The sequence below is a fragment of the Saccharomyces mikatae genome (assembly GCF_947241705.1).
Source record: "Saccharomyces mikatae IFO 1815 strain IFO1815 genome assembly, chromosome: 12".
Taxonomy (NCBI): domain Eukaryota; kingdom Fungi; phylum Ascomycota; class Saccharomycetes; order Saccharomycetales; family Saccharomycetaceae; genus Saccharomyces; species Saccharomyces mikatae.
The window spans coordinates 466656-485282 of NC_079267.1; the positions used below are offsets into that span (position 1 = coordinate 466656).

The following is an 18627-nucleotide window of genomic DNA, read 5'->3' on the forward strand; positions in this document are numbered from 1 at the left end:
CAATTTCTTTAGCATTCGTCACTGACTCAATCAGGAAACTGAATAATGGAGCTCCAAAGAGCACAACGAAATCTGAAGTTTTTACAGAATGGAGACTCTATAAATGTTACTGACCATATTAACCTGAACGGCGAGAGTGAGAAATCCTGCTCATTGAATATAGAAACCCAAGTACCAGAAGCACAATTTTCCTTGTCTTCTGATGATGATTCAATGAGTAAACAAGAAAACAAAGTTACTACACAAGAAACATGTATGGCAAAAGAAGTTATTAAAAACGATATGGAAATGAATAAAGATGCAAATACTATAAATTCTGAATCGAATAGTATTTTTCAGCCTGATTTAGGTGATCCGGAAATACTTGAAAAGAATATATTGATCAACACTCAAATTCAAAGCCGGCTTGATGACGCAGAGGAGGAAACAAATCTAAAGTTAAAGCTTCAACAATTCAAGTATGCGTTTAAAGACAATGACTCAAGTGGTAGTCTCAATAATGCTAATATAGCGACAAAAAGAAGACCAGCAATAAGGAAAACCAGTGCCAAAAAAAAACTCAAAGCCAAGAGTACACGAGATCCTAAAATTATCAAGAATATAACCGATTTTAATATTAATAACTACGAACGTTCAAGGACTGTTAGCTTATTAAAACAATTATCGGGTAAGCATAAGAAAGTTTTAGACATAATAAAGACACAAAATGAGGGAAACAATAATAAACCATTCAATTCAGGAATTAACAAAGGTGAAGTCGCTAGTTTTGACACCTATAGCGAACAGGAGTGGAAACATATTATGACATTGCTTCTACAGAAATTTCCCCATAGTGAGGAAACTGACTTGAATGAAGTTCAGAAGTTTTTATATGGATCCGATCATAACTTAATTTCTGTAGACAATCAAGAAACCTCGCAGCAAAAGCTCTGGACAGCATCACAATTACCCCCTGAACTTTCCGACCAGTCTATTCAATTAGAACAAGAAACAAGGACACAAAATACCCAAAGTGCAGTAAATTTCTTATCGTTGTCTCAAGTGATGGATGATAAAAGTGAAATTATAAAAGACGAGGAAAGTATAATCACTTCCGGAGATTTTTCTACCTCCCAAGAATATGGAAATAAGCTAGAGGTACAAAAAACGTCAGAAAATCTTCCTGGAAAAAGTATTGAATTAACTGTAGGAACACGTGTAAATGGATTTTCACTTACGGAGCATACGGCTTGCAAACATGTGCCAGCTAAAGTAGATACAAGGTGCGGAAACAGCAAGGAAAATGACCGTGAGGATATTTCTGTTGTCTCAGATACTACAGATGAGACGTCTGTATTTGCGTTGGACCCGTATCGATATGTTTTCATAGAAAATGAAGACAAACCAGCATTAACCACTGATACCATGGGTAGCTCACAATTCTTCACCCCAAATACATCACCCCTAGATGGAATAATCGATTTGACTCAGGAATCGTTTAAAGCTGTTGGGTCATTAATATCGCCTTTAAAGGTAGAAAACAGTGAGACAACAGCAGTATCACAGATATCGAATCAAGTTCAGGTTCCGGCTACAAGAAACCCTACTATTATTCCTCAAAAGAATCTTACTACACCATTAAAAAAGGAACAAGAAAAAGTCGATACAGAAAGTGGTGCTATCAGAGTCAAATTATTGCAAGAAAAAGTGAGTGAGCTAGACTCAGAACTAGTGCTATGTAACTGCCATAAAATTGAGGTTAATGACTCTGAAGGAGAGGAGATAGAATTAGATGACCAATTTTGTATTGCTTATATTCAACCCGCACACTTGCACAAAACAGTGTATAAACCAGATCTTGCTACCGGAATCAATATCAATGAGGCCCCTGCTGCAAGTTCCACCACTTCACCTAAGAAATTTTCTGAGATCATCATGTCACAGTCAATGAAGGAACTTCGACAAAAGCTGAAAACAGTTGGGCTGAAACCTATGAAGACAAAAATAGAGATTATACAATCTTTACAAACCGCATCACAGGTTTTGTCCATAACCACCCCAGATAATAATGACGAGCATGATGAAGCAGCAAGCTTTACTAAGATGGAAATATTTGATCATTTAACTGAGTTAATTCAGTCTTCTCCTGATTTTTTAGAGCGGATATATACCTTCGAACCCATTCCGTTAAATGAACTTACTGAAAAGTTATTTAGTGTCGAACCATTTGTCTCACAAATCGACGAGATGACCATCAGAGAATGGGCCGATGTTCAGGGGATATGTCTAAGAAACGATAAAAAATAGTGCCGGTTATTTTAGGACTGCCAGAACAAAACAATACAAACGTTACGTGTGTCTAATGAATATACGTACTCATATATGCATATATACCGTCATGAACTAGCTTAACTTAAATAAAAGGAGTTTTTTTTAGAAGAGGTACCAATATCGCAAACTGAACAGGATGCGAACAAACATGAAAATGAGAATAAAAAAAGCTGAAAAAAAGCATAACATGAAGGAAAAATAATAAATAATTTGAGTTTCTGTTAGGACGGCGGTCCGGCCATACCGGCGAGATTTTCACCAAGTCATTCTCTGCAAGGCTTTCACTTTAACATTAAGATTTTTGTTCTTAGTGGAGCTGCGATCGTTGCTACGACCACTGCCTCTCTTTTCGTCAAGTTTACCAGTGGATGGAATGTTACAGTAAGTGCCGGCTTTTACGTAAACAGCAATGTCGTTATCGTCGCCGTGCTTGAAGCAGCACCTTCTGCCATAGGGACAATAGCCCAGTTTCTCCCAATTCACGCAGGGCTTTGTCCTAAAGTTTTTGCATGATTTCTTAACTTTCAATTCACCAAGACCGTGAGCAAACTGGCATTTACTGCCGTAAGGACAGCTGCCCTTCAAAGTAAACGATTCACATAGTTCCGTTTTGTATAACTGTTTGGGAGTTTCCTGTGGTTGACTCTTCACTTTAGAATGACCTGAGGATTCCTTCTGTGGAAAAGAAGGTGCTTCATTTTTCAGCTTCTGTTGAGACAGCTGCTGCAAATTCTGTGAAGTTAATGGCAACTGTGAAGATTTTGGGACGTAGTCTGGATTTATCTGTACCTCTAGTTTCTTTTTGAAGGCTGTAGTAGATGTGCTGCCATTAACGTTGACAGATGGAAGGAACGGGTTAATTAATTGTGGGTCATACAGTAGCCCCGGTTGAATAGCGTTCTTTTGTTTTTGTGGAGAGAGTGACACTGCAGATGATATTTCGCTACTCGTTTCCTCTATGTGATCCTCGTTCAAAATAGTCTTGTTGTAATAATCCTCCAATTCCCTGATATTGATCTGATACTGGTAGTCGTTTAAAGGGTTTTGTTCTTGATCGGTTGAAAACAAAGACGTCAGGTCAGTTTTCTGAGATTCTGGTCTAGTATATGATAGTGGAGCCCACATGTTGCGCTATTTTTTTTACGTATTTCTTTATATCACTGTTTCGCTTTCTCCTAAGATGCACAAGTCCAGCCTAACAAGAACCATCAAGTCTCAACTACGACTATGTTTTGTCTTAACTATATATATGAACCTATGTATAGAGATATTGAGCCGAGTTTGCTGGCACAATGCACCCAACTGCATGTGCCATTGTGCATCTACACCTCCAAATTAGGGTGTGGATTGGCGTCGTCTTCTTTAATGTGGGTGCATTTTGCGGCATCGCGACAAAATAAAGAGAACTGGCCTGGGAAGTGCAGTGTTATCAGCAAGAGAGAATGGTTACGGAAGCAAAGACGCAAATGGGCTTGGCAGGATGGCATTCAAGTTGTGGGCGCTGGATGAGGAAACAATATACGAGCACGTGTTCGAGCGGTACATGCAATTGGAGGCCCAATCCGGGAAACTGCCCCAAGATTTAGGCATTCAGGATAGAAGTAGAGGTGTGTTGGAGGTAGCGATTGAACCCTTTGGGTTAGAAAGCAGTAGGAGAAAAAAACGAGTGAGAAGGAGAAATAAAGCTGGTGCTGTCGAAGAAGTTCGAAACATTGCTCTGGACAGTTATCATGTTAGCGTAGAGCAGTCCATATCGAGCTTGCATTCGTCCAGAGACAACGGCAATTCCACCACGGGATACGTTGTATGGTCTACGACGCCCTTCTTTATCAGCTGGCTGCTTTATAGTGCAAGCGCTACTCCTTTCCGTCTTGGTACCCAAGTGGAAGTAGTTCACGGGTCCTCTTGTGAGCAGCACATGCTTGAGTTGCCTAAGCTGATCAATCTTACGGGCACTGATTTCAGCAAGAGAGGTATCTTGGAACTTGGAGCAGGGATATCGGGCATTTTACCAGTGATTCTTGGTAACTTCGTCGATGTCTACGTGTCAACAGATCAAAGGGGCATTCTTACCAAGTTGAAACATAACATCATAGAAAATCTGTCGCAGTTGACCAGAAAGCAGTGTGTATCCCGGACACTACGATTGGAACTCCCGACCCTCGAACCGGCCGACGACGCAACCACAACCATAACGGAATCTCTATCGAAGGCTACATTGAAACTGGAAGTAGCTGATCTAGACTGGGAGAAGATGAACTTACAAGACGAAAAGACACACTCTCTGCATCCTGAGTTGTCGCTTATAGGTGAAACATGCACTTCCGTGTATGTTGTCGCTATGGATGTTATATACAATGAGTACCTCATAGACCCCTTCCTCAAAACGCTGGTGCAGCTTAAACACTGGTTTCAAGGGATCTACAAGTTGGAATTCTACGTTCTCGTGGGGATACACTTGCGTTCACAGGAGGTGACAACCCTGTTCTTAGAGAGAGCTATCATAGAATACAATCTAACAGTTTACGATATCATCGACCAGACCTTACAAGAGTCACGATTCAACTTCTATCTTATTACCTAGCCCCCATTTATAATAATAAAAAGACAATATAATGGTAAAAAAAAACTTATTTTTGCGATGCGGCAGTGCCTCTTCCCCTCCGTACGGATTAGGAAGTTTTTCATTCTGATTAGCAAGGGCACTAAGCCTTCTATATGTACGATAATCAATAATCTATAGACTGCTAGATCCGTCACCGCCCTCATAAGACAAATTAGCGCTTTGTATTGGTTGCATCTTCGATATATTTGATTTTTAAGCTTCATTTCTTGTTGCCTCTATTCTTTCAAGCACTGTGCTTCTTTGTACATTAGAAAGAAAGTCCTAAATTCAGCTACAAATTATGGCTATCTGGGAGCAACTAGAAGTCTCAAAAGCCCATGTCGCATATGCCTGTGTCGGTGTCTTTTCATCGATATTCTCCTTATTCTCACTTTATGTGAAAGAAAAGCTTTATATTGGTGAGTCCACCGTAGCAGGTATATTTGGCCTTATTGTGGGTCCCGTTTGTTTGAACTGGTTCAATCCTTTGAAGTGGGGGAATTCAGACAGTATAACATTAGAAATAACAAGAATAGTGTTATGTTTGCAGATTTTCGCCGTTGCTGTGGAACTGCCACGGAAGTATATGCTGAAACATTGGGTGTCTGTGACGATGCTTTTATTACCAGTGATGACAGCCGGATGGCTTATTATCGGTCTCTTTGTTTGGATTATTATACCTGGTTTAAACTTTCCTGCTAGTCTGTTGATCTCTGCATGCATTACAGCAACAGATCCTATTTTGGCCCAGTCGGTCGTGTCCGGTAAGTTTGCACAAAGAGTCCCCGGTCATTTAAGAAACCTACTTTCTGCAGAGTCAGGCTGTAATGATGGTATGGCCTTTCCTTTTTTATTTCTTTCTATGAATTTAATCCTGCATCCTGGTAATGGAAGAGAAATTGTAAAAGATTGGTTTTGTGTTACTATTCTATACGAGTGCATGTTCGGATGCTTGCTAGGTTGTTTCATTGGATACGTTGGCAGAATCACCATCAGGTTTGCTGAAAAGAAAAACATTATCGACCGTGAGTCGTTCTTGGCGTTTTATGTTGTCCTAGCATTTATGTGTGCAGGGTTCGGCTCCATCTTGGGTGTGGATGATCTGTTGGTGTCATTTGCAGCCGGTGCGACTTTCGCATGGGATGGATGGTTCTCTCAAAAAACACAAGAAAGTAATGTCTCCACTGTGATTGATTTGCTACTAAACTACGCGTATTTTATTTATTTTGGTGCCATTATACCATGGAGCCAATTCAACAACGGTGAAATTGGTACGAACGTTTGGCGTTTAATCATACTTTCTATAGTGGTCATTTTTTTACGTAGAATCCCTGCAGTCATGATATTAAGGCCACTTATACCTGATATCAAATCGTGGCGTGAGGCACTTTTTGTGGGTCATTTCGGTCCTATTGGTGTTGGTGCCATTTTTGCTGCTATATTAGCCCGTGGTGAATTAGAATCGACCTTCAGTGAAGAACCAACTCCTTTGAATGTAGTACCGTCTAAAGAAGTAACCAAACACTGGCAATTAATAGCCTGCATATGGCCTATTACCTGTTTTTTTATTGTTACCTCTATTATAGTTCATGGTTCTTCGGTTGCCATCATAACACTAGGTCGTCATCTGAACACAATAACGTTAACTAAGACATTCACTACTCATACTACCAATGGTGACAATGGTAAAAGTTCTTGGATGCAAAGATTGCCTTCATTGGATAAAGCTGGAAGATCCTTTTCCTTGCATCGTATGGATACTCAAATGACTCTATCAGGAGATGAAGGTGAAGAAGAAGAAGGAGGTCGTAAAGGATTCACAGGAGGTGAAGAAGAGGAAGGACTAAACAATGACGAAATCGGTAACGTCGCGACGAGCGGTATTCCTGCAAGACCTGCTGGTGGTATGCCAAGAAGAAGAAAATTGTCAAGAAAAGAGAAAAGACTAAACAGAAGACAAAAACTAAGGAACAAGGGTAGAGAATTATTTTCATCTCGATCTAAAAACGATATGTATGATGATGATGAATTAAATGATTTAGGTAGAGAACGTCTGCAAAAAGAAAAGGAAGCACGCGCTGCCACGTTCGCATTAAGCACAGCCGTCAATACACAACATAACGAAGAGATTGGAATGGGCGGAGATGAGGAAGAGGATGAATACACACCAGAAAAGGAGTACAGCGACAATTACAATTACAATTTCAACGATAACGATAATACGCCAAGTTTTGAATCATCTACGGGATCGTCATCTCTACGAGAAAGAAGATATATACCAAGAAACCTTCATGATGAAGAAGGGGAGGAAAGTGAAATCGAAAGCGAAGATGAGACTGAAGACGAAAGTGGAAGGTCAATGGCCAGTAGCGAAGAAAGAAGAATTCGAAAAATGAAAGAAGAAGAAATGAAACCTGGAACGGCTTACCTTGACGGCAATAGAATGATTATTGAAAATAAGCAAGGTGAGATCTTGAACCAAGTCGATATTGAGGATCGCAACAGGGCGAAAGATGACGAAGCCAGTGTTGATAGTACGACCCATTCAAGCTTGACGACTACAATGACCAATATATCCAGTGGCAGTGCTGGAAGGTTAAAGAGAATTTTAACTCCTACTTCCTTAGGAAAGATACACTCGTTGGTCGATAAAGGGAAGGATAAAAATAAAAATAAGTATCATGCATTTAAGATAGACAATCTGTTAATCATTGAAAATGAGGATGGCGATGTTATAAAAAGATACAAGATAAATCCACATAAATCTGATGACGATAGAAGTAAGAACCGTCCAAGAAATGATAGCGTTGTATCAAGGGCCTTAACAGCCGTTGGGTTAAAGAGCAAAGCAAACAGTGGCGTACCGCCTCCAGTAGACGAAGAGAAGGCCATCGGAGGACCTCCAACGAAAGGTCCTGGGATGCTAAAGAAAAGAACATTAACACCTGCACCTCCGAGGGGAATTCAAAGTTCGTTAGATCTGGAAGATGAAGAATCATCTGAGGAAGACTTGGGTGATAGCTACACCATGGACGATAGTGAAGATTACGACGATAATGCCTACGAATCGGAAACCGAGTTCGAAAGACAAAGAAGATTAAATGCGTTGGGTGAAGTGGAAGCACCGGCCGACCAAGATGATGAGGAGTTACCGCCGTTACCTGTAGAGGCGCAAATAGAGAATGATGGTCCTGGCACTGCCGAAGGAAAAAAGAAGCAAAAGAGCGCTGTTAAGTCTGCTCTATCAAAAACACTTGGTCTTAATAAGTAGGTCGTTAATATAAAAAGATATATTATTTTGGTGTATGTATAAACGTAATGCTTTTTTTTATTTACAAGTATCGAAAGGTGAAGGAGATGCGATGAATGGGGGGTTAGGCTATGCGGTCTTTTTTTCTCTTATACTTAAAAATTTAGAACATCATTAATAAAAGTTTTCAGTGAGGTTTCATTCGGGTTCACATTAATGAAATCCAATTGTTTATAGGAGCCATTATTTACAAACCCACGGCTGATATCAGAATACTGAATGATGTATTTATCATCATGGGCACCGTTGGCAGGAAATCGTAAATTCAAGACGCGATGGGTCAAAATATCAGTCAATTGATACTGCTGTACTAGGTTTTCCGGCAAGTTAATTGTGATTTTTTTCAAAAGATTTTGATACTTGTTTAATTTCCAGTGAGACTTGACGAGAAACTCTCGGAGGCCATTTTGTTCAGAAAGCCAAGCATCAGGTTGGGTCTGATCGAAACAAGGCAAAATATCTTGAATGTAATCTGACGTGATTTTGTAGTCTGTTTGACAATGCGGAGCTCTCAAGACAACGGAATTTTCTTGCAATTTCAGAAGGGGCCTCATTGAAGTGGTAATTATATTATCGAATTCGTCGATCTCAAACCAAATCTGCATAAAAGGGGGTGACGGGGAACTTCTATTGAGTGGCACAGGGGTGAAATTCAATTGCACAAAGGATTGATGTGCGTTTGTTATTAGATGGTCACTAAGAGAAGCGGGTACGGACGATGCCAATTCTTTGTGAATAGGTAGATTTAATAATTTTGAAATAAAACTCTTATGTATTAAAGGTTGGAAAATACTGGGAGAAGAAGCACATTGCAACGAGTACCCTAATGACATCGACAAGCATTGAGAAATGGAGTTGGAGGTGGAGAGAGATGGCGCATTAGTGGACAAGAAATTTTCGTATTGATTGATCTGTGCATCTGTCAACTGTGGAGTGGTGCGGGCTGGTAGATCTGTGCAATTTTTAGTAACAGTCGACTGTAATCTTGACCAGTCTTGAGACTTGTTCAGCCAATCTAAGTTCTCGAGAGTGTTGTTGAATGGATAGTACTCTGATTTGGCCGCTGGAGAGGATATTATGTCCTGGTGTTGAGTTGTGTGCTGGTTGGAAGCAAGGGCGTTTAGCAAGAAGACTTTGGCCATGGATATCTTCTTGCTACTCAAGGCTGAGATTTTGTGCATTTGCGAATCCGGGAGGTATTCAAAAAAAGTGTGAGTTTCCTTCTGGATTAGGTTGATCACGTCTTTGGATGGCATGGACGAACATACACGCACGTTTTCATGAGTAATGTTTGACCATATTTTGTTCAAGGATATTTCCACGTATTTGAGCAAGCTAGGCGAACCCTTGATGGTCAATTCGTTATCCTGGATGGAGATGATAAAGGTCAGCCCGAGTTTGTTGAAGTTGGTTAGGATTTTACCATTTTGAGTGATGAGCAAAAGGAATATCTCCCTAGGCGAATCGAACTGAAAAGTCAACGATGTAGATTTGATGCCCGTGGGTATGGCGGGTGTGGACATTGGTTGACATTGCCAGACTTTTTCAATTATATACTGCGACAGTTTGCTTTTCTTCCAGTGTGTCAGATGTAAAGGGGAGGCAGGATGATGTGAGGAGATGAACTCACGCAGTTGGTAACGGTTGTAGCTGGATGAAAGTAATTGGAGGAGAGCATTGTATTCGAAGGAGGGCAGGCTGGCGCTTATTGGCTTTTTCAATCGGATAGAGTTCAATGCAGAATCCAGCGAGTTCTGCTTCTCGAATACAAGGAGTTTCGAGCCGAAGTCAGCATCATCGTTTCCGTTTTCCTTTTGAGCATATCTCCTGGACGGCCTGTGCCTACTTAGTTTCTGGTCACTTTTCACCAGTCCAGATTGGGTAGGGTTCAAGACAACGAATTTCAAATTCTGCGGCAGCTTCTTCTTCCCATGAAGGGGCGAGCTTGGGCCCGAGTTTGAGTAAAGACGACAAGTGAGGCGAACGAGCTTCCTGTTGAGTTTCCACATATGCTTGCTCTATTTTTTTTTTCCACTACCTCAATGCTCCATATACATTATATACTTGTTTTATTACATCGTACATACATATTTTTCAATATTTTTCTTTTTTCTTTTTTCAACTTTATTAAGATAAAGAAAATGCGGGCGAGATGAAAAACAAAAAAGTGCTAAAGTAATAGGAGTGGAAGAATAGCTAGGAGAGCACAGCGCATACGACAGCCACTGACGATGGAGAACAAACAACTGAGGAAGTATGTCCAATTGTACAACAAGGAGGCCGAGGAATTCTACAATGGTGTAACGACAGGCCGTCCACAAGAGTTCCTGCCCTCCAAAGTGCATGTAAAAAGCATCCATGAAAAACCAAGGACCGCCAATGCTGGTGCAGAAATCTCTAGCCTTGGTGTACGCTGGGATAACGAGGAAAAGGAGATCTTTTTCTGGTGCTTGTCACGTTATAGTGTTCACCGTGTAGACGAGTGGCGCTCACTGTTGCCTCGAAAGAGCGCCATGGAGATTCTGGGCTATTATAAGTTGTTAAGAAGGGCGAGCGCAAGCGCGAGATCACGCAAGGCGGGTGACGATGGTGCGCCCATTGCGTACGAAATGAGCGCCGAATGGATTACCCTAGAGACAAAACTCAGTGAGGCAGTTGCTGCCATCACGGAAGGCGCAGCCGAGGCCGCGAACGAGGAAGGAGACGGCGAGAAGGGGCTCATTGATTACGAAAGCTGGAAACGCAGGTGGGTGGCGATCTACTCGCACAGCCGCATCGCGGAGATAAGACCCCTGCCCCGCCACGCGCTGCCCCTGTCGCGCAGCGCTGAGGAGACTCTAGAGCGCTGCGTTTGTCGCTACACACGTGCACTGCTGTGGTGCACGGCACTTTCGGGCATGGCCTCCCGCAGCGTCTGCGCGTCTGCGGAAGATTCTGAAGGTCGCAAGTCGCTTCCGACGGTGGTCACTCGGCGGCAAGTCGAGCGTGCTTTGTGCACCGAAGCACGAGCACGTGACCTGCACGTGCTCCCGCGTCGTGTTGCGTTGACACTGCGCAAATGGGAACTGGATTATCCACGAGAGGGTAAACTGTTTCGCACCAAGGAAATGGCTCGTCTGTTTCTACAAAGCCAGATATCAAGACAAGATCTGGTTCCGCCCCCAACCCATCAAGACCAAGACCAAGACCATATTGTAAGTGGTAAGGAAAGTGAAAGTGAAAGTGGAAGCGAAGCAGAAAGGGATGAAATCAACCAAGCGGACTTGTTTCGATCCGCACTGCATGAAAATCAGCTGTTAAAGTGGCTATCTAAGTGAAACACAATACAAAAAAAATCGCGCAGGAACACTCGGATATGTTTCTGTTCCCTCTCTTATTCCTTCCGTTAGCTCCATGGTGTCTTCGCCTGAATGTATTTCCTTTCGGCAATGGCTTTCCGCTTATCACTCTCGGGTTTCGCATCCCGAAAAAAAGCATATCTACACAAGGAAAAAAAGAATAGTAAACAATCAGAACGAATGGCGCTACTTCCCTTATCATCTCATTATTGTACTTTATTATGTATTATCTAAACAAAAAAAACACATATAGGCTAAGCCCGTTATCTCACCCTCTGTACTGTTTGTTATATAAGTCCCGTTGGGGCGACCGCAGAGCTTCTTAATCCTTAGTTGCTCTCTTCTCTTATCCTTGTATATTCATTCATAAGCACTGCTATATATAGTAGTAATAAACTAACATATGCTACAAATGATAGCTTCTAGAAACTCCTTACTAGTTACTAAAACCCGTCTGCCATCGCTATGCTACCCTTTGTTGAAAAGGTCCTATGTGTCAAAGACTCCGACACACTCTAACACAGCCGCTAATCTGATGGTTGAAACTCCAGCCTCGCCCAATACTAACGGCAACAGCGTAATGGCGCCTCCCAACTCAATCAATTTTCTACAAACGCTCCCCAAGAAGGAGTTGTTCCAGCTGGGGTTCATCGGTGTCGCAACTTTGAACAGCTTTTTCCTTAACACAGTTATCAAGTTATTCCCTTACATCCCTATCCCAGTGATAAAATTTTTCGTCTCTTCCCTATACTGTGGTGGTGAAAACTTCAAAGAAGTCATAGAGTGTGGTGAGCGTTTGCAGAAGAGAGGAATATCTAACATGATGCTTTCGTTAACTATCGAAAACTCCGAAGGGACAAAGAGTCTGTCTAGTACTTCAGTCGACCACATAGTTGAAGAAACCATCAGTTCTGTCCACAACATTTTACTGCCCAATATCATAAACCAGCTGGAATCCAAGCCAATCAACGACATTGCCCCTGGTTATATCGCTTTGAAACCATCTGCTTTGGTCGACAACCCTCATGAAGTCCTGTACAATTTCAATAACCCGGCGTTTAAGGCCCAAAGAGATCAACTGATCAACAACTGTTCAAAGATCACAAAAGAGATCTTCGAATTGAATCAAACGTTGTTGAAGAAATACCCTGAAAGAAAGGCTCCCTTTTTGGTCTCTACCGTCGATGCTGAGAAATATGATTTGCAAGAAAACGGGGTCTACGAATTACAAAGAATTCTTTTCCAAAAATTCAACCCCGTTTCATCTAGACTGATATCATGTATTGGTACCTGGCAACTGTACCTGAGGGATTCCGGAGACCATCTGTTGCACGAATTGAAACTGGCACAGGAAAATGGTTACAAACTTGGGTTAAAATTGGTCCGTGGCGCTTATATTCACTCTGAAAAGAACCGTAACCAAATTATCTTCGATGAAAAAACAGGCACTGATGAAAATTACGACCGTATCATCACACAAGTGGTCAACGATTTGATTATTAATGGCGAAGATTCTTATTATGGTCACTTGGTCGTCGCCTCCCACAACTACCAATCCCAAATGCTCGTTACAAACTTGTTGAAATCTGCCCAAGATAACTCTTATGCCAAATCGAACATCGTATTGGGACAATTACTAGGTATGGCGGATAATGTTACTCATGATCTTATTACCAACCATGGTGCCAAAAACATAATCAAATACGTTCCATGGGGTCCGCCACTCGAAACCAAGGACTATCTTTTAAGAAGATTACAAGAAAATGGAGACGCTGTGAGATCTGATAATGGCTGGCCATTGATCAAGGCCATAGCAAAGTCTATTCCCAAAAGAGTGGGGCTATGAAGGAAAAGAGCCATCGTAAATATATCCACTTACAAAAAACAAACAATCAAAGAAAAAAATCAAAAGTATGCATACATAATTCTGATCTTCCACTTCTCTATATTCTCCCTCTATAAATCTACAAGTACTACTACTACTACTACTACTACTAATAATAACAATACTAACAAGTGCATGCGCGAGTATCGTTGGCACAAGTATTGAATGTACTTTACTTGCAAGCTCAAAAGGTTGATGATAATACTTCTGATTGTGAAATTTTTATCGAAAACGGCAGTAATAGAAGACTAGAGAATAAAATCGATAAAGTAAGGTCCAGACCGCGACCAAATTGGGTGTTTGCTAAAATTCAGGAAATGATAATTCAATAAAGTCAATAAGGGACATCATATAAACAAAGGTCACAATAATATCATTACTACTTAAAACGTTGTTTTCTTCCTGTGAATTTCTATGCGAAAATTTTTACTTTAACAAGAGAATCTCAACATCTATCTCAATATTCACCTATTCCTCAATATGTGACTGTATAATAATGTGGATACGGTAAGTTGTAGGTTAAATAGTTGAATAATTAGCATGCACTTTACGTATATAAGGATCTGAGTCATTATTATATTATATATATTTAATATTTCCAATGTCATGTCTTTTTTAAAGGCCCTCTTATATAACATAAGGAAAACTTCTTTTATTCATATGTATACCCCAACCATACGACAAATAATTAACGAAATATAACCTCCATTCAAAGAATTTTGAGAAGGGTGTTGAGGTTCCATCTTTGATTAAGTAATACTACAAAGTATACTAAAAGCCCTCCTCGAGGGTATAGGAATCCACAAAAGGGAATCGATAATTTTACTAAATGATATATTTGTTTATTCTCTTGTTTTTTCCATTTTCAATCCTTGAGTTCCAGCTTCCACTAAAATCAGTTACCTTTTCTCATTTTTTATGTCACCTTCTAACATCGTATAAATGATAATATACTAGTGATATAAGTACCAATTGTTAGACGGTAGTTAGTTCTTATTCCAACAAAAATTAGACCTTATTTTTGAGATGAGAGTGGATTTTGATTTAAATGTTGGGATTCCATTTTTTAATAAGGCAACAATATTAGGTATGTAGATATACTAGAAGTTCTCCTCGGTGATTTAGGAATCCATAAAAGGGAATCTGCAATTCTACACAATTCTATTAATATTATTATCATCGTTTTATATGTTGTTATTCATTGATCCTATTACATTATCAATCCTTGCGTTTCAGCTTCCACTAATTTAGATGACTATTTCTCATCATTTGCGTCATCTTCTAACAGCATATATGATAATATACTAGTAACGTAAATACTAGTTAGTAGATGATAGTTGATTTATATTACAACAGTTTTATATACCTCTCCTTTATAAATTAAGAAGGAAAAACTTATTCTTAATTATTACAACTTACTAAACTGTTGGAATATGTGATTACCACTATACATTTATTCATATAAATTGTTGTAGTTGATGACGAACATTCTTGAGAGATTGGCGAATTTTGAGATGATTGTTGGGATTCCATTGTTGATAAAGGCAATAATATTAGGTATGTAGATATACTAGAAGTTCTCCTCGGGGATATAGGAATCCAATAAATGGAACTCGTAATTCTACATAATTCTGTATTGTTGTAATATAAATCAACTATCATCTACTAACTAGTAGTCATATTACTAGTATATTATCATATACGGTGTTAGAAGATGACGCAAATGATGAGATATAGTCATCTAAACTAGTGGAAGCTGAAACGCAAGGATTGATAATGTAATAGGATCAATGAATAAGAACATATAAAACGATGATAATAATGTTTATAGAATTGTGTAGAATTGCAGATTCCCTTTTATGGATTCCTAAATCCCTGAGGAGAACTTCTAGTATATCTACATACTTAATATTATTGCCTTATAAAAAATGGAATCCCAAAAATTACATCAAACTCCACTATTATCTCATGTATATGCTTTTATTGTCATTTTATATTTGTCAGTCATTATCCTATTACATTATCAATCCTTGCATTTCAGCTTCCACTTATTTCGATGACCGCTTCTCATAACTTATGTCATCTTATAACACCGTATATGATAATGTACTAGTAGTATGACTACTAGTTGATAGACGATAGTTGATTTTCATTCCAACAATTCTTTAACATGATACTAATGATGTTGAGTAAATTAATACTAACATTCTTATGGTGATACCAATTTAAATGGAGTAGGGAAATTCTAATTATAGAATTTCCTGCACTAATAAGATAAAGATCTATTAATTGTCCAGAACTTAGTATATAAGAAGATGAGTTAACACTAAATTCTTATCATCAACACTCTGATTTATGCCTGAACCTTTTGGTTTAATATAACCAATCAGCGTGTGTTTTATATACCTCTCTTATATAGATTAAGAAGGAACGACTATTCTTAATTATTACAACTTACTAAACTACTAATTATCAACATAAACAACTAATTATCAACAAATACATAGTTATAGAACAACAAGTTATAGAACAACAAGTATAAAAAAGCTCTCTACGGCAAAATTTGCATAGTTTCTTGTCCGTGATAGTTTAATGGTCAGAATGGGCGCTTGTCGCGTGCCAGATCGGGGTTCAATTCCCCGTCGCGGAGATTTTTTTTCCAGAATCTACAGCATTTTTCAAACAATTTGAAAGATGATGGCCCTTCATAACTGAAATTATTTTGCATAAAGTTATAGTAAAATTCAAAGCAACCACAAACCATTGGCATGAAGTTTTTAGCTCTAATATCAGGTGGTAAGGACTCATTTTACAATATTTTTCACTGTTTGAAGAATGATCATGAATTGATTGCCCTAGGAAATCTGTACCCAAAAGAATCTGATAAGCAAGAATTGGACTCTTTCATGTTCCAAACAGTGGGTCATGATCTAATAGAATATTATTCTGAATGTGTTGGTGTTCCACTATTTAGACGCTCAATATTACGTAACACTTCTAAAAATGTCGAGTTGAATTATACTGCTACTCAAGACGATGAAATCGAAGAATTATATACTTTGTTGAAAACTGTCAAAGCTAAAATTCCTGATCTAGAAGCCGTTAGTGTTGGAGCAATTTTATCGTCGTATCAGAGGACCAGAGTAGAAAACGTTTGTTCTAGATTGGGCCTCGTAGTTCTAAGTTATTTATGGCAAAGGGACCAAGCTGAATTGATGAGTGAAATGTGTCTTATGTCTAAAGATATTAACAATGTTGAAAACAATACAAATTCAGGAAATAAATTTGATGCCAGAATTATCAAGGTAGCAGCAATAGGATTAAACGACAAACATTTAGGTATGTCACTACCACAAATTGAACCAGTTCTGCACAAACTGAACCAACTTTATCAAGTTCATATTTGTGGAGAAGGCGGGGAATTTGAAACAATGGTCTTAGATGCACCTTTTTTCAGACATGGATATTTGAAGTTAACTGACATTCTCAAATATAGTGATGGTGAAGTTCACAATGCTAGATTAAAAGTAGAATTTCGGCCACGCCATTTGAGCAAAGTTTTTTTACAAACTCAATTAGACCAATTACCTGTACCTTTGAGCTTTCGCAGTGGTTGGGAAGCGCCGACTCAAGTCTCGATGAAAAAATCAATCGAAATAAGAGAAAGAAGATTCGAAGGTCCTACTTCAAATACTATCGCACGAACATCAATCAATAAAATCAATGACAAGTTGTACATCTCAAACCTACAATCACGTGAAAGTAAAACAGTGGAAGAACAAGGTGATGATATTTTCTCTGAACTTGCTGATATTTTGCGCTCCAATCAGATACCTCGTAATCACATTTTATCATCATCGCTACTAATCAAAGACATGTCTAATTTTGGCAGAATAAATAAGATTTACAATGAATTTCTAGATTTAACAAAATACGGTCCGTTGCCACCATCAAGAGCGTGCGTTGGTTCGAGGTGTTTGCCTGAAAATTGCCATTTGCAGTTATCAGTTGTTGTCGATTTAAAAAATACTTCTAACTGTGAAATTAATAGGAATAAGGGTGGACTACATGTTCAAGGTCGATCATATTGGGCCCCATGCAATATCGGGCCCTATTCTCAAAGTATTTGGTTAAGTACTGACGCAAACCAAGTAAGTTATATTAGCGGCCAAATTGGACTAGTACCACAATCTATGAAAATGAAAGAACCTTCCACTGATCAAACTATTTTGGCACTACAACACTTTGATACATTGTGTAAAACAATAGGTGCCCAAGAAAAACTATATATGACTTGCTACATTTCAGATGAGTCTATTCTCGACTATGTTTGCAAAACATGGGCGCTTTACTGCTCAAGATCGAAATATGAATCTGATCTATGGAAGAACAAAACAGATGATGATAAAGAGTGCTTAATTATTGTGAAAATATCTGAATTACCAAGAGGTGCTGTTTCAGAATGGGGTGGAGTTACTTGTAAGAAATTAATTGTTGATGATATTGATGTGGAGGAACAAGGGGGCGCAGAGAATAAAAATATTCTACACAGTTTCCGGAAACTAAATTTGAATATTGAATATTTCCATGACATTGCAGTTAGTTTACCTGGATCTCAGAAGCATTTCACCACCGGATTTGTGGACGATAGAGAGAAGTTAGCACTTGTACTAGAAAGAACCTCAAAGTCAGCCCAGGTGACTCTCTATTATAGTCCTGGAGAAACCATTGCATTCTACCACCATGTAGAATACTATCCCGTTGAAAAAATTTTCGATTGCGATGGTAAAGAACACCGCTTTGCATTACACATTCGTTCCTAGCTTCATATGTAGGTTTTGTATCTTTATAGACTTAACAGATGTGTACGCCACATTATCCATGCATATAGCGGCGGTAATGATGGCCAACCGCACAAATATGCTAATAAGAGCTACAAGAATAACAATGTGAAGTAATATGGTATGGGTCCTAGGAATTTCGGTACTAATCAGTTGTCTTATGCCATTATTTAGTGTTTCTTCGTTATCGTTCAAGCTTATGTCTTAACTGGTGAATGTTTACAAAATCTCAATATTATGATCAAAGGATCAGTGTATAAAGCATAAAGGTCTTTTTACTAGGGCTTTTTCATGCAAGATTTATTCCTATACTTATGAAATTCTGAAGATAGATAAAT

The 18627-nt window shown here is 39.1% G+C and overlaps 8 protein-coding genes and 1 non-coding gene across 9 annotated transcripts; 7 read left to right on the top strand and 2 right to left on the bottom strand.

Annotated features, from left to right (window-relative positions):
* Positions 1-45: 45 nt before the first annotated feature.
* On the top strand, positions 46-2286 carry SLX4 (Slx4p; the record flags this gene model as incomplete). The annotated part of the gene is made up of 1 exon (XM_056224245.1): positions 46-2286. One exon carries the CDS (start codon positions 46-48, stop codon positions 2284-2286), a length of 2241 nt encoding a protein of 746 aa, XP_056078183.1.
* Positions 2287-2565: 279 nt separating this feature from the next.
* On the bottom strand, positions 2566-3435 carry TIS11 (Tis11p; the record flags this gene model as incomplete). The annotated part of the gene is made up of 1 exon (XM_056224246.1): positions 2566-3435. The coding sequence occupies one exon, from the start codon at positions 3433-3435 to the stop codon at positions 2566-2568; it is 870 nt and encodes a 289-aa protein (XP_056078184.1).
* A 355-nt stretch (positions 3436-3790) lies between these two features.
* RKM5 (S-adenosylmethionine-dependent methyltransferase) lies at positions 3791-4894 on the top strand (the record flags this gene model as incomplete). The annotated part of the gene is made up of 1 exon (XM_056224247.1): positions 3791-4894. One exon carries the CDS (start codon positions 3791-3793, stop codon positions 4892-4894), a length of 1104 nt encoding a protein of 367 aa, XP_056078185.1.
* A 322-nt stretch (positions 4895-5216) lies between these two features.
* NHA1 (Nha1p) lies at positions 5217-8186 on the top strand (the record flags this gene model as incomplete). The annotated part of the gene is made up of 1 exon (XM_056224248.1): positions 5217-8186. One exon carries the CDS (start codon positions 5217-5219, stop codon positions 8184-8186), a length of 2970 nt encoding a protein of 989 aa, XP_056078186.1.
* Positions 8187-8320: 134 nt separating this feature from the next.
* On the bottom strand, positions 8321-10234 carry SLS1 (Sls1p; the record flags this gene model as incomplete). The annotated part of the gene is made up of 1 exon (XM_056224249.1): positions 8321-10234. One exon carries the CDS (start codon positions 10232-10234, stop codon positions 8321-8323), a length of 1914 nt encoding a protein of 637 aa, XP_056078187.1.
* Positions 10235-10456: 222 nt separating this feature from the next.
* On the top strand, positions 10457-11542 carry RRN5 (Rrn5p; the record flags this gene model as incomplete). The annotated part of the gene is made up of 1 exon (XM_056224250.1): positions 10457-11542. One exon carries the CDS (start codon positions 10457-10459, stop codon positions 11540-11542), a length of 1086 nt encoding a protein of 361 aa, XP_056078188.1.
* Positions 11543-11975: 433 nt separating this feature from the next.
* PUT1 (proline dehydrogenase) lies at positions 11976-13409 on the top strand (the record flags this gene model as incomplete). The annotated part of the gene is made up of 1 exon (XM_056224251.1): positions 11976-13409. One exon carries the CDS (start codon positions 11976-11978, stop codon positions 13407-13409), a length of 1434 nt encoding a protein of 477 aa, XP_056078189.1.
* A 2617-nt stretch (positions 13410-16026) lies between these two features.
* Smki_12.trna5D lies at positions 16027-16098 on the top strand. Its single transcript has one exon. It is a non-coding gene; the product is annotated as a tRNA-Asp (tRNA).
* Positions 16099-16216: 118 nt separating this feature from the next.
* Positions 16217-18271, top strand: DPH6 (diphthine--ammonia ligase; the record flags this gene model as incomplete). The annotated part of the gene is made up of 1 exon (XM_056224254.1): positions 16217-18271. One exon carries the CDS (start codon positions 16217-16219, stop codon positions 18269-18271), a length of 2055 nt encoding a protein of 684 aa, XP_056078190.1.
* Between the last annotated feature and the right edge of the window lie 356 nt (positions 18272-18627).